Below are 15,972 nucleotides of genomic sequence, written 5' to 3' on the forward strand. Positions count from 1 at the left end.
ACTAAATTATCTATTCTTTACTTCAACCTAACACTATACCACATGGTGACCCTATTAAAGACTTTTCAAAATGTCTTACATTAATCTCTTAGGGTACACTCTTTTAGGGTACAGTGAAAGGTTAACCTCTATGAAGTTAAATAGGGTTCACCAAATAATTTTAATCAACATTATGGATAACAGCTCAATACCGGTTTCTTTTACGAAGGTGTTACAGTAGTTCCAGACTGAATCAAATACCATTGTTACCACTAACTACAAGGCAAAGCATACCCTAGTTTAGGGTAAACATTTCCTAATATGTCAGCAGGGGCAAGAACAGCTTCAAATTGGTAACCAAGACCCCCTCTTGGTTTTTACTTAGCCATCCAAAATTATTAAAGCCCATACCCCCATTTAACCATTTTTCATAAACACATACACTGAAAAAAATGCCTTGCTTATTCTGAGTTCCTGGGCAGTGGAGGAGTCGGTAAATCACCTTGCCTTTGTCATTCTCTCATTTACTTATGAAAATAATAGTTCCTTCAATACCTTTAACTGCAGCTGCACCAATAAGTTAACACTGGATTGCAGGGAAACATGGGGGAAATGTGCCCTCTGCCATTACCTATCAGCTATTAATCATCCACACAGTGCTTAAAATCAACTGATGTCTGTACATACAGAATGGTTGTCCAAGTGCCCCACAATTTGCAGATGGCGTTATAGCTCAGAACACATTCCTAAGGGCTGTGACAGACGGGTAGATTAGTCACGGGCGACTAATCTCCCCGAAATGCCACCCCACCGGCTAGAATGTAAATCGCCAGTGGGATGGCATACACAGAAATCTCCTCTCAAGGCATGGTGGCATTTCAGGGAGATTAGTTGCCCGCAACAAGGGAGAGCCCATCTGTCGCAGCCCTAAGGGAGGGGGAGCAGGAGAGAACTGCGCAGACTCTGGCCACGGGAATTAAGGATGTTTCTGAGAGAGGAAGTAAGACACGGAACCATCATGTTTACAAAAAAGGAGACAAGAAATCATGTGTTTCTTTTGATAGAGGACTCAGTGCAGCATTTCTGTGAGTGTTTATGAATGTATTTACATAGACCTTTCTGATAAAGCTTACTTCGTTTTTACTTTTCCATCTCTATGATGGACACTTAAAGTGGCCACCCGTTAAGATTTTTCTCTCCCTAATGACCAATTTTAGTTCGATCTGTCAAATTATCGCAAGGTTAGTGGGCACTAAATGATCGTACATCTAGTGATTTTTCATCCGGCATCAGTCAGAAAATCAATCAGGCAGGTTTGAAAATTTAACGTTTTTGGAGTCTTTGGTATCAGACTTCCTCTCTCAGAAAAATCCTTCATCCCTGGGGCCGGAGTCTACGTAGGTCGCTCCTGCTCCCCCCCGTGTGATCTGAGATACCAACAGCTACAGCAGGGTAGCTACTGAAACAGCTAAAATGGCAGCTGCTATCTTAAACGAATAAAGGGAGCTTCTAGGCCTCTTTACTCAGGTATGGTAAAGCTTTCTGCAACATAAACTGTTCTAGGTGGCACTAATGTGACTAATTTATTGGCAGTAGAATGCCAAAATGACTTTTCTTCTCCTTTAAAAAGTATTCAATTAAAGGTTTTCTTTTATTGAGCAGTATTTCTGCTTAATTACAGGGGGAGAACACATTTACGACCTTATACATTATGTACACAATACTGTTGTGTCCACCAGGCCCAGACTAGCAAATGAGGGGCTGCTTTAAGATGCCATTTAGACAGTCACAATTTATTGTGCTGGTGGGGGCTGCATGGGCTCGGTGTACCTAAAATGCCAGTGCCTATTTTGAATCCCAGTTTACAGTAAGTGCTTCAACTGTATAGAGAAGAATTAGAATATGTATTCACTGAAATACGTTTTTTGGAGTCATCTTACTGTTAGGAAACCTTTTTAGCCTTGCAGTTTAAGTCATGCCCACTTATTGAGTAAAAATGTTGGTTTCCTGTTGCTGTTTTTGATCTATACAAATCAGGAATCTGATTTACATATTTAATATAAACATGTTTAGGAGAAAAGCAGCTTATCATATAATTTGTATTTCCATGAACATAAAAGATTGTAAATAGCATATAGAGAAATATATTTATGTTTCTGTTGCTTACCTGACAGCCTCTTTAGAAATGATGGTTAAACTATGCAAAGCTGGCTGCAATTCAGCGGTGTAACTTTGTCACTTGGGTCCCCCTGCAGAGATAGGGGCCTGGGCCCGACCAGTCCCTCCACCCCCACCCCACTATATTTATGGTAGGATAGGGCCCAAGAGGGGGGACTAAGGTACAACAGACTCCACAGTGTGGGAGTCAGCTCTCCACCTCAGCTGCCTTATGTTATTGTATTTTAAGTATTAAATGCAGTACTAAATAGAGGCATACTGCTTTCACATTGAAACTCCAAACCACAAAATATTAAATGTCTAATAGCATTTTATGATTGCACTATTAGAGATACATATTTTAAATAGTTACACTTTTTAGGGTGGTTTTTATTACTACTTGTATGGTCCCTTCAGGCACATTGTTGTAAATATGTAATATGTTTCTCTGGACTACATTGGCGCCTGCCTTGGCAGTCCACAATGCTTGCAATTTATCTAGTTAAACCATAAAGAATAACACACTTCCATTAATTTATGCCTTATACTACTAAATGTGGGCATAATCACTTAGCTCAATAAATAATTAGGCAGGGTAGGAATTACAGAAAACAACCTTCCTCCCAAAACATACCACGCATATCTGCTAAATATTACATTTTTTTTTGCATGTAAAGCAAGGTTAACAAGATTTTACTTAACTTACAACGGAACACAAACTGTGGATAATTGATGTCACAGTTGCCAGTAAGAGGATAAATGATACATCTTTATCCAGGCAGTGAATGAGTGAGTTTAGTGAATATGCAAAATGTTTATTTGCAAGCCATTATTGTGAAGTTTAGTTTTGTCTGAATGCTTATCCACCAGGCAGTTTAAAAGGAAATTAAAAAAAAAAATCCTAACTCTAAAAATCAATGTCTACTTCTTATTTTACTAACATTGACATTTCCAACATGGACAGAATGTGAGACAATGACCAGTTCTGACTTGTTTTAAACTCTGGAAAAAAAACTGCTCCACTGTTTACTATATAACAATAAAAAAAAAAGTCATTATATTAATAAAAACTCAAGCACAGCTGGTCAATTAATATACTACACAGGCAACTAATTTCACTAATTTCAATTACAACATAGCAATGTAAAAGTGATAAAAACAGTCAAGGTCAAGTGTACAATCTGTACAGTGTTACAATAAACTCAAATCCAACTTTTAAACAGACATTTCAAAATCAAAGAATGAAAAAACAACTTTCAATTAGGACATTTGGGAAAACTTATAAAAATCAACATGGGGTGCAGAAATAAAACCAAACAAAAAAGGGCTAAACAATAAAGCTGAAATTTTAATTTGCTACTGAAAATCTGTTCTCACTTAAGGTTTGCATGGGGGAAGATTAAGCAGTCTCATTTACTATGAGAAATTGACTTTAGCTCAACACAAGTCAGAAAGACCTTGATAAATGCAGATATATTAACTCAGCTCTACTATTTCTGTACAATTCTCTTGGAGCTTGAGTATTTTCCGCGTAATTGTGAATTCTTATCGATGCTGGTAACTATTAACAAAAGCATCCAGAGATCCAGATCTTGATTTGTACTCCATTAGCAACCAAAGAGGAAGAAAAGCACTCCAGGATTTCATTGAAGCTGTTCTAAACAAAATATTTTGGAATCCACTTATGCCTGAAAAAGAAATTCATATTTGTTCCAGATACATAAAAATGTTGAACAAATGTATGGATGAACCCAAGCAGGAAATACATTTATCCCGAGACCACAAATTCAGGAGGTTTACCACAGTCTAAGGTTGAAGCACAGAAAAATGCAATTTTCATTCCCACCCTAGGAATTAGATTTTAAAACATGTGTAACACAGCACATTATATGTTGTTGGCACTCCATGGTTTGGAGCCTATTTTATAATAAATGAAGGAAGACCAACATTCTACTCACTAGTTAGCTTTTCTTAAACAGAACTATATGAAATTACTGTTTGAAAATAGGGTATATACTATAAACAAAATCTTGATTCACTAGTCTCCCACCAATATGCACATTAGTTCAAATACCATCAAGTGCAATGATGAAAAGGGGAAACAAAATCATGACAGCAGTGAAATTAGTCATTTATTGCACTTGTTGACAAAAAGCACTTGAATAGGAAACTTTTTTTCTAATCTAAATGGGAGAGGGAAATTCAAGGCATCTCAATCTGAATGGCATCAAATCTAAGATACTGCACCTTTCACATTTGGTAGAATTAAAACATTAAAAAACCCATATGCTGCATACTATATGTTTATTGTTTTGTCCACCTCCTGCCGCCTAATCAGTTCCTAAATCAGTCAGGAGAACAAAAGTGAGGCAGGGGGCCTACAAATCCCCAAAACAGCTGAATGTACTGTGGCAACAGCTTCGGTACAATTTGAAAAATGAACTGTATTAAAAAGCAGACATGCCATCAGTTAGCCTTAGGTAAAAAAAAGAAACCCATTTAGATTTGAAAAAAAAAAATAAAAATAAAACACCACAATTCAGATTTAATTAAAAATGTTTTATTGTGAGAATAGGAGAAAAAAAAAAAAAAAAGTAAAAACAACCTGCCACAAGTGCAAGAGAGAACTAATTTCAACAAGTTACTGTACATATCCCTCTAGCGACATCAACTCTGCAAAGATGGCGTCTGAACCAAAAGAGCCTTTACCCTAGAGTGGAAGGAACAAGAACAAAAAGCATTAACTTTCAGTAAATTACAAACTGGTTGAAAGGAAAAAAACATTTTTTTCTATATTGGCAAGTGCATTGCTGTAGCTTCGTTTTTGTGAAGATAGGAGGACAAGAGGTATAGCATTTATCAAAACCATAGTTTATCACATAAAAAAAAAAGCTTAGCGTTGGTCCCTAACAAGCTGTCAATTTTCTGTGTATGTAAAGAAGTGTCAGTTACACACAAAAAGTGTACATGTCACCGTTATTAAAATAAAATCCACTCATTCTGCATCTGTTTCCAAGCTGCATTGCTAAGTCACATAGCGCAGCCTCATTATGTAAGGTAAACCAATACATGTGGTCAACACCAAATATGATTTTTACACCTATGAAGCAGAGGAATGTTGGCTTTTTATTAATTTTTGTTTTTAAACAGAGAAGATAAAAGAAAAACAAAGATGCAGGGCTCCTTCATTCTTCACTAGTCTTAGAAAAACTTGCCAGAATACTGCTTCACACTATAAAAAAAGAGAATCTTACATTAGAACCCTTGAGCATGTGCTTCGCAATGTTTAGAAGTCAAAACCCATAAGCATAATCTTCAGAAAACTGCTTCACACTATAAAAAAAAGAAAATCTTGCATTAGAACCTCAAAGCGCATGTGCCTTTTAAATTAGATATCAAAATCCCTAAACAAGATTAACTAAGTGCTAGTAAATGGTAGCAATTGAAAAAGAACTAGCAGATTAGGTTTAGTTATTAGTACAATGTGAAAAGAAATTAACATGCATAAGGTTAAGCAGTTTAAGAAAAGTTAAAAGTGGTTAGAAAATGGGTAGGAAGTGTGAAAACGCTGCATTATGGTACAAATTCAATACCCATTTCAACTTGTCCTGTAGAGGCATGGTCTGTGCCATATGGCAGACTGCGATTTGTTGTCAATGTTGTTATCTAAAAACAACAAAATCACTAGTCTTCCACACAGAACTAAACCAACATCCACTGACTTCTTCTAGTTATATTTAAGATCTACAGGCTCAGTAATGTTTACTATACTTTTGCAGCTGTTTCACAATAGAAAGAACCAAGATGTTATTTTCCTTCAAGCAGAATTAGTATAAAAGTGGATCTTCTGGTTTAGTAAGAAACACAAAGGGAAGAAAAACAAGAGAATATCTAAAAACGGAAACATTAAGACAGAAAAAACAGGACAGTCATTAGGAAAACACAAAAAGATGCTTAATTTTAAATATGTATAAAGTTGAGGCTTTCTACTTGCCTGTTCTGAAGCAAAAATTGTGCATTCTGAATCTGATCTTGAGTGCCAGTGATGGTTATTATTCTGTCATCTGATCCTTCCAATGGCTCATCAATTTTGATGGATGCACCAGATTCGTGGCGGATCTGTTTGATTCTTTGACCACCTTTCCCAATTATCGACCCAGCTAACTGAAAAATAAAATTGAAGTGAGTTGCCAGTTACAACTTTTGTGCAAATTATGCACTAAGCCTAGTTTTCTCAGTGTTACTTTTGACAAAACCATGCACTTTCAGTACAAATATATACTGGCCCAAACCATACAATATGGAGATTAATCCTTGGGCTAAAGCAACACATACTGTATTAGACCATATCCAATGTTCTATTGTTAGTTTAATTGCCTAAAGTTGGACTTCCTTTTGGCTGACCAATGTAAATTTATAACTGATCCACCAGCCTCAACTTGACATACATTGCCTAGATGGTCAGGCAGTACAGTTTAAACTGGCCTACCTCCCTTAGCAAACCTGGCCATAAAGCCAGCTCTATACAAAAACCCATTTACTGAACTTGGACGTAATTTTAAAATTACAGAAGAAGTTTGGCTTATAATAAATAAAAAGGTTAAAGCATTAGGCAGTGACAAGGCAGAAAAAAGCACCACATTGGAAGTGAGAACCTAGGTTACTTACATCTTTTGGAATGGTTACTTGTGTTGTTATAACAGGCCCGCCGATATCCCCAAAAGAACCTCGACCTAATTTGAAAAAATAAAATCAGTACCAAACCAATTTGAAATTTCTAAAACCCAAAGTTGAGAAAAAAAAAAAAAAAAAATACATACCATATCCAGCTCCACCCTGTAGTTATTACAAGTGGTGTAAAAGAAAATGGGGGAAAAAAAATAAAATAAGTTAAACTGTTTGGTGCAGTTCCAAGCATTTCAGATAATAAACCGGACAGCTGTTAAAGCTAAACCATCTCATTAAGTTTTGATAACGTGCAGCACGTCTCTGAATTCGCACAAATAAATATTTTTAATTTCACATACACATTACTCCCTGGACTGAAAGGAAAGCAATAGTCTCTGACTTGTAAGAGCAGTTTATTAACCCGTTAAGGCAGCCATTCATATTAAGATTTGATCGTTTGGCGAGATGACTAAATTAACAAATCTTCCTCCTGATATGTCCACCTTGAGGGGGGGGGGGAAGGGATACCTTGCTAACTTAACAATTGGCACCCCACCCTTAAGTTGGACATACACAGATTTTCCAAACATCTTTTCATTATGGTAGGACCAAACTCATCCTGAAATGATCGTTTAAAAGTACGATTTGCTTGTCGACGAAAACAAAGCAATATCATCTAGTTCAAGCTGGGAAACTACACGCTTGCAATATATTGGACACTGGGCAAAGACTACTGCTAATGACGAAATTTTTCAATCGATTCTCTGACCAATGTCAGATGAAAGATTGCTAGATGTACGATTGTTGGCCACTAACCTTACGATAATTTGACAGGTTTGTCGTATACCACTGAAACTGGTTATTAGGGAGAAAACCATGTATGGCCAGCTTTAGGCTTAGTCATTCAACCCCACCCTCATCTTTCCAATTGTAAAGAGATAAAATTCCAGGACTTTAAATCCTTTTGCTTTTAATAGTAAGTTGTGCACAGATTCTTTGGAAAACAGAAGTATCTGGTGAGGGATGGCTTGCATGACTGAGCACCTTAGGCCTATGTAACGTAACATTTTCTCTGCCAGAAAAAAAAAAAAAGATTGCTCCGACTTCACTGATAATTCAAGTAATAACTGTGGCATAAAAAATGCACAGCTACATACACTATGTGCGCACATGGACAGGTAGACACCATGCCAGTATACAAGTAAGTGGTATTCATGCAATGTGTATCTCAGTGGTCTCAGTCAGGCCTGAGGGAACATATCCTATGAGTCAGAGATTGACTATCAAGGTTTCCTTTAACTTGTGGAATTAAGTATGTGTCCAAAAAAAAAAAAAAAAAATTTTTTTTTCAAAAAGTGTTTTATGCACTGTCAAAATGTTTTCCCACTAAGCTCAAAGCTCTCTTGCAGACATAGCAAAAACGTGCTACAAAATGAACAATTATCAGTTTCCTAGGCAACCATAACATGATTATGTTGCAATGGGAGGGGAGGAAGAACTATATAGCATATGTACTAATACTGCAGATTTCTTGAAAAGCAAATTAAATGAGGTGACAGACCAACCCCAAGTTTGGGTGGGGGTGGAATATTATGAATTTATAATTCAAACACATGCACAATTCTAAACATAGCACCTTTCATGTTTTTTAAGGTAAGTAGCCAGAAAAAACCAAGGTCATGTTATGTAACAAGCATAGCAATCAAATACTGTGGTTGTTCTGGGAGTGAACAACATTATGACTACCATACGATATTCACAAATAGAAAATATATTTTACTGTAAAAAAAATAAAATAATTTATCTTACCATTCCATCATAATGGTCTGGTCTTCCTCTTCGGTCTCTGAAAAAGATGCAGATCAATGTCCATTAACCAAGAATATTCACTATAACGAATGCACAACTGATAATATAAAATGAACTTTTACAGCTTAAATAAGCACTCACCCTCCTCTAGGTGGTGGAGGTGGAGGGAGAGGAAGATTACGAGCTCTACTTCCACCTCTACCCCCACGACCAGGGGGTGGAGGAAGTGGCCCCCGCCTTGGACTCATGTCATCGTAATCTCGCCTTGACTGTGGCAAGGGGCGACCACCGGGTCCTGGAGGCATTCGATCAAATCCACCTCTAGCATGCATAGGAAAACCCATGGGGCGTCCTCTTCGGTCATCAAACATCATTGTAAATCCTCCATAATCATAAGTTTCGTCATAGAAGTTAGGGTCATAGGGTTGAGACCTGCCCTTTACAGGGGACTGAAACGAGAATAATAAGTTATATAGCACCAATATGTGAAAAGCAGCATAACCACCGAGCGCCATTTTGTAATAAGCCGGCTTACCTCAGAGATGAGATCAAGTATAACTTTAATGCATTCAACCACCCTGTCAGGTTTTCCCCCAATCAGCACAACACGATCAGTAGAATGAGGGCAGCACTCCTGAAATAGCTTTATTGTAGTCTGAGTTTTCTACAAAACAAATTTGACAATGTTACAGCACTAAAACGGTCTATAGTTAAGAAGCCTGCTGCTCCTTCCAGGTGCTAAAATAAAGGAACAAAAACAATCTTCATATAGCGACATCCGGAGGTAAGGTTAATAAGGACTTAAAAACAAAACAAAAAAAAAAACCACCATCTCCAACCCCCATAGACATAGTTCACTTGTGCAAGCCAGATTTTTCTAGCATGTCGGAACATTTTTTTCGCAACTCATTTTAAAAGGGCCATTAATGCCAAAAGTACTTTACACAAGCAGTCAAACAGTAGTGGCATTTACAAAGCTCAGTTACAAACATGTAAGTCAGCCATAATCCACTACAAGTAATTATTTCTTTAAAAAAAAAAAAAAAAAAAAAAACTCGACATAACACAAAAGTGAAGAGGAAAAATCCAGGCAAAAAGTGTAAAAGCATTGGTACTTAATGCTAGTTTTCATGCAGCCTTTTCACAGGCTTACCTTTTTTCACATCTTTATAAATAAGCATAATTCTACAAAGTATTAATCCAGAGTTAATATTGTCTTTTAAATATTTTTATTCTTTGGATAACCAGAATTCTGGTAATACAGACAAAACATTTTATCATGCCTTTTTGCCAAATACCAAACATAAGTTTAAACTCCATTATTTAATTGGGTGGGTGATAAGGCAGTCAGCAAAGCCAGCTATTTAGATACATGTACTATTGAGCTAACAAAAAATAAGTAATTCTGTAGGAAGGATGAGCATAAAAAAAAAAAAAGTCTTAAAATACAGACATAAGCAGTTCTCAAATGATCAATATGCTATTTTAATACCTCTCTAAGTTCTTTAATCTTTGCTCCTTTGACACCAATAATTCCACCAGCCAAACTTTGATGAATCAATAACCTCAACTCGCAATCAAAATCATTTCCTTTGAAGTGTTGGTACTGCAGTGAGTCAGAAAAAGAAAAAAAATGAAAGCAACCATTAATAGCCAAGTACAACAAATGTTTGCATCAAAAGTTGTGATTTATTATCTGGAAAACCAGTTATCTAAATATGAAATTTGACAAATGAACTCCCCCATAGTGTTTATTTAAACAAAGCACAGAAATTTTCAGCAATTAGCTTTCTCTTTAACACTAAATCCATATATAGTCGGCTGCGGAAAGAGAAAGCACTGCGGAATATGTTGGCGCTTTATAAATAAGTTAATAATAATGCATAATTTGACATAAAACTAAAAATAAAGACAGACAGGAGATCTGTAAACTAGTATTACAGATCCTCTTTTCAAGCAACAATACGAGGTTTATTTGTTTAGGTCTTGTGTAACAACCATTTCATAAAGTATGCCATATCTAGAAGTAACTCATCAGATATTTAGGTATTATAATATACATACCTCTTCCAGTGTGGGAATTATCTTCTTTAGGATTTCTCCAATTGTTTCAATATCTGCGCTGATGCTTAATATACTGGACATATTACATGAAATGGCAGAAAAGGAATAATATTATAAAATAACTTCCATAAAAAGCCAAAGATGTTGTTCTTGAATAATTGTATGACAAATACACATGCATGTGTGTCCCATAAACTTGACGGTAGCAAAGGTTTACATGTCAGTGAGTGGAAGGAGGGGGGATTTTGCCAGGACTCAGATTAAGTGGGCAAGAAGGTGGCACAGAACTAGAAACAAGCGAATGATCACAATCCCCGTCACCACTAATTTAAGATCACCTCACTATTCTAATTACATTGGCACACCTCAGTAAAGTTGGAAAATGTAAGTGGTGAACATTTTATGAATGGAACTGCTTTAAAAAAAAAAAATTAAAAGCTAATGGTCTTTTGAGAGGGAAAATAAAAATGCAACGTGAACATGAAGTGAAGGAGTGAGAGTTAGGTCTTCACGCAAAAATAAAAATATGGAACAGGTAATGAGAAATCAGGAGGGCTACGAAGACAGACCACTTAAACACTAAAAACTAGAAAGTTAAAATTAAGCAGTTCTGGAGGCTATATACCTTCCCTCAGCTATTAAATTAGTTGGTCCACAGACCTTAAAGCAGAGGTAAGGGGGGTGGGGGGAGGGGAAGAAAAAAAAATATATAAAAAGGGAAAAAAGATGAAAAAAAAAGAAAATAGAAATAAAAAAAAACCTCATGGGGACACAGAAGTAAAAAAAACTAAACAAAAACCCCAATAGAATAAAAAAAAAAAAAAAACCCCAAAAACAAATCAAAATCACTACGTAAGGGGAAATGATTCATATTATAAAGGCAGGTAATAATACATTTCTCTTTCTAATCAGGCAGTGAGGCATAAACTGTTGGGACATACCGCTCGGGGCCACTGCTGTCTGGGACTGAAACACTGGCATTGTACTGCATTGGTCATTGGCGTTCGTGGATGTTGGCATTGGGTATGGGCATTCAATCAGAAGATGTCAGGAAAAGTACCCGTTGGGCAACGAGCACATTTTTGGGCATAGCCAACCAGGGTTTTCACATGGGCGTTCAGGGATAGATGGGCCGTCATGGTGGGCAACGCAGGGGTAAGACGATCCAGTACATGGGCAACGGAGATATATGGCCAAAAAAACAAGGAGAGGGAAAAGGGGGAAAAGCAATACATTTTAATTTAACACAAACTAAACTCATTGCTTTCAGTTACAGAAACAGTATTAAGTCATACTGTGAAAAAATACAATATGTTTGGAACGTAACTTTTGAATAGTGTTAGTGGAATGCCAAACTAATACATATGCGAGCAACTATAGTAGGCTGGCTCTTGTGTAGACACTTCTCATTTAAAACTACACAAAAAAAAAAGGTCTTGCCGATAACGGACAACTTTTCAAAAAAAAAAAAAAGAGGAAAAATTGGTCCAGATCAAAACATGGAATATGGGAATCAGACTTCTGCACTTCCATCCTACTTAAGTTTTAATGTTACCTACATCGATGGGAACTTTTGATAGGATTTGGAGTTAGCGCTATCAAGTCTAAATATGCCTCGTCTTCAAAAGCGAATTTCCAGGTTTGTCAGAATATTCTTATTCTAAAAGAACTGTCTAATCGCATGAGTCAACCCACTAAATCATTGCAAATTTTAATTACTAAATCCCTGAATAAAAACAGATTTTGTTTTACCGCACTCCCAGATACTAGTTAACACCAGCATCAGCACGTTTAAAATAGTGTGTACTGCTTTTGAAATGGATAATGATGCAGGACTTATAAGTTTGGAAGAATATCAATTAAGGACATTCACTTGGAATTTATTTCAAGATGGCTTAAGCAGCAAAAAGGTCAACCAAAGAGTCAAAAAAATACATTCTAAACACTCACGTCTGTCCTAAGCGCCTTAATATTTTTTCCTCCTTTGCCGATTACTGCTCCAGCATTCTAAAACAAAGGAAATGAATGATAACTTAAAAATTAATCAGAGATTAGCCAGTTATCCAGAAAGTTTCAAGAATGTCTCTTATAGACTCCATTATAATTCTTTAATGAGTTCCTCTAATAATAATAAAACTGTACCTTGGATTTGATCCCAGCTAAGATATAATTAACCCTTATTGGATGCAAACCAATCCTATGCAGTTTATTTCATGTTTAAAGGATTTTTTTTCAGCAGACTATATTACAGAAAGATCCAGGGGAAAGCCCCAGGTCCCAAACATTAAATGTCAGTACAAATATGGAACTTGTTATGCAGAATGAGGTAAGACTTCCATATAACACCCAAATGCACTAATTTGGGCATGAATTAAATTATGCCTTTTGCAGCAAAACAAATGTATAATTCCTAAACGCACCTTGCTCTGAAGCAGAATACGCAGCTCAACCATCATATCTGTGTTTCTAGATCTCTTAAATGCCTGTTCCTCCTCCATGTCTTCTGCTGGGCGTTTACCTGTGATAAAGGAGTGTTTTGCAAAATTAAGTGTGAGATTTTAAACATCAATGTAAAGAGAAGTAAGGGTGGCTTAACAGTAAAAAAAAAAAAAAAAAAAAAAAAAAAAAGTAAAAAAAAAGCAGCTTACCGTTAGTTTCTGTGTTAGTGAATTCAACCTCTTCCTGCTCTGTCTCCATCTTCTTTTAATACAACTTATAATTTGGTGGCTGCTACCTGTCAATAAAGCAAACATGAGAAGAGATAAAGATTGAGCTGCAATCTATTAGGAACATCCTGGTGTACAGGCTAAGGTTCAATAAAGAAAAACTCGCAAAGAACAGTATTATAACAAATTGTACACTGGGAGGGACCAGAAGACGATGACGGCATCAAATAAGCGTATCCCACAAACAATTACGAAATGGTTTCATTGTCCAATCACAGAGAGCCGTGCATAATTAATTTACAATGTAGAAAGGGAGGGAGGAAAAATAAAGTAACATGGGATTGTCCATGCTGTCTGCTCTTGAAATACAAACATGCAGCACAGGTACCCCACTGCAAATATAATGCACTTAAACTGGAGCAGCATTTTCCAGACTGAGACAGGTCCCCTGGGTGACTAAGAACTATGGCTAGGAAGCAGTCTAAGGAAACATTACAGAAAGATTACATTCTATTACTTCTTGTATCAGTTATATGCTACATACAAAGATACATGTTCAATGTATAAAGCCATTTATTGGTGCAATGCTGGTGCTTTAAATACATATCTATTTTGTTTCTTTTGATCTTAAAGGGGATTAAAGAACCAATAACTTATAAAGCAAAAATGTATTCATATTTGAAGTGCATAGGATAGTTTACTTGTTTTCAATAAATAGTTCTTTGTAGGGTTTTGACTATCACCGGAAAAGGGCTCTTTTGACCATCTCTTCTTTGAGTGTGTAAGAACTAAACCCATTGTGTTCTAAAAAGCCTGTAATTCAAACCAGAGTCAATATGCCCAATCCATGCTGAATGGTTAATAGGGTAACAGTGCATTATATCTAAAATTATTATAAAAGAAAAACCCACAAAAATGTTACTGTTCTAAAAAAATGACACTGGAGATGGACAATTGTTTCTGTAATATTAGTGGCACTGTGGCCGATGCACCAATATTTTTAATATATTGTGTGTGTGTAGGGGGGGTTGGGGGGAATCAGGGCTGTGGGTTGAGTCAACATGGACATGAATAGCAATGATGTAAATGAGTTTAAATCCACCCCCACCCAATATATTGTACTCTGCCAACATTAATTACTAGAAAACATCGGGAAGGACATAAGACACTATGTAACCATGCAATGCAAACCCACCAACACGGCCCAGTTAGGTAAAGCCATGCTGTTCCCCTATGTTAAGAAAACCCCTCACTAATAAAATGAAGACTAGTCTGTAGCAATTGCTGAAGCCCATACATCTGCTGATAGAGAACACACCGTGGGGCTAATTTCCTACCACAGAGTAATACTGCATCGCCACAGTAACAAACACCGATTCTGCCAGTCACAACTAAATTAAACGCAAAAATCCGAGCGGTAGCCCAGTGTCAGTAAATGCATTTGGCAGCTTTGTACATATTATATTATATATTGTAGCATGTTGCCGGCGAAACCAGCCATGGCCATCTGCCTCTATTTAGTCTTTTCAGCTCCTTTGTCTACGAGCCCTGAGACACCGGTTCCACCGGCTCCGCCCCGCTGCCGCAAGCTTCCGCTGTCAGCCATTTTGTGGAACATCAGAACCCACTCACCAGCATGGCGGCTGTACCACCGCAAGCAATACACTGTTTGTAGGGCTACATAAGGCGCCTACACGACAAATTGTTTAGCTCTGCCTCCTGTAGCAACAGTGACTCGCCATTAAATAAGGAATCAGTGATATAATGGTATCTAGTTAAATCCAGTGGCTTCCATTTCATGATTGACTAAACTATTGTGGTGTAGGTTTTCCCCACCCCTAGCCAAGCATAACGCTACGCACATTCCTACCCCTATTTCTAATCCTACGTGGAAGTGAATTAAATGGCGGGCCGGGCAGTGCGCCTCTGGAAATGGAGGAAGGGTGGTGACGTCAGCAGTCGCGGCCTTGCACACCCGGGCCGCCTACACAATATAATAGGAAACGTTTATACAAAGGCTAGTTATAGCGCTAAGAAACACTACATAACAGCGACGCACCACCATTTCGGAACGATAACCCGCGCCTCCTAATATTCTCGCTTCACTATAGTTAGCGGGTATTAAACTAGCCAGCGCCAAAGGTCAACGCTACAATTTTGGTTCCAATTTCCCAGCTGAATGAAATTACGAGCTAGCTCGCCACACAGCGCTTTATTTGTTCATACAGGTCACTGCCAATCAAAGTGACGCACCCACAACTATAAACTCTCACGGTCCATCCAATTCCGAGTTTCGCTTTTTATCGATAAGCAAAATGCAACTGAATTCGAGAAATTGCTCGAATCGTTCCTTACCTTGCTCCTACGCCGACCCCCGAGCTACCTCCACCAACACGGCCGAAACAGAAGAACACAGCACACCGCGGCACAACCTACACAAAGTAATAAGTCCACCCCTAGGCTGCCCGATGCTGATTTGTTACTCAATAAGCAAGTTGCGCCGCAATTGGCTAAGAAAAGAGCCAATCCCCCATAGAATCCGCCCACTGTACCGCCCCCACTTTACATTCTATGAAATTGTACGCCTTCGTAGGGCATCATGCTTGGTTGAGAGTCTGTAATGGTAATC

At 37.4% G+C, this 15,972-nt stretch overlaps 1 protein-coding gene and 1 non-coding gene across 4 annotated transcripts; both read right to left on the reverse strand.

Moving 5' to 3' along the window:
- Positions 1-2,930: 2,930 nt before the first annotated feature.
- Positions 2,931-15,819, reverse strand: hnrnpk (heterogeneous nuclear ribonucleoprotein K). Of its 3 annotated transcripts, none has more exons than XM_012958472.3 (15): positions 15,699-15,819; positions 13,326-13,411; positions 13,098-13,195; positions 12,628-12,684; positions 11,619-11,662; positions 10,678-10,750; positions 10,106-10,219; positions 9,149-9,277; positions 8,755-9,062; positions 8,614-8,650; positions 6,957-6,972; positions 6,805-6,869; positions 6,131-6,300; positions 5,391-5,469; positions 2,931-3,824 (listed from the first exon to the last, which is right to left on the reverse strand). In XM_012958472.3, the coding sequence occupies exons 2-14, from the start codon at positions 13,372-13,374 to the stop codon at positions 5,430-5,432; spliced, it is 1,200 nt and encodes a 399-aa protein (XP_012813926.1). In that variant the 5' UTR covers positions 13,375-13,411; positions 15,699-15,819; the 3' UTR covers positions 2,931-3,824; positions 5,391-5,429.
- mir7-1 (microRNA mir-7-1) lies at positions 5,746-5,853 on the reverse strand. The gene has a single exon (NR_049534.1). It is a non-coding gene; the product is annotated as a microRNA mir-7-1 (primary transcript).
- Positions 15,820-15,972: the final 153 nt, after the last annotated feature.

The sequence above is a fragment of the Xenopus tropicalis genome, chromosome 1 (genome assembly GCF_000004195.4).
Source record: "Xenopus tropicalis strain Nigerian chromosome 1, UCB_Xtro_10.0, whole genome shotgun sequence".
Classification (NCBI taxonomy): Eukaryota; Metazoa; Chordata; class Amphibia; order Anura; family Pipidae; genus Xenopus; species Xenopus tropicalis.

Bases quoted from the DNA above. Each gene is read 5' to 3' on its own strand.
- hnrnpk (XM_012958472.3), bottom strand. From the start codon at position 13,374: ATGGAGACAGAGCAGGAAGAGGTTGAATTCACTAACACAGAAACTAAC. The intron at 12,685-13,097 runs GTGCGTTTAGGA...CCTTTGTTTTAG, and splicing joins GTATTCTGCTTCAGAGCAAG to AATGCTGGAGCAGTAATCGG. The intron at 10,751-11,618 runs GTATGTCCCAAC...TAATATGTCCAG, and splicing joins GACAGCAGTGGCCCCGAGCG to TATATTAAGCATCAGCGCAG.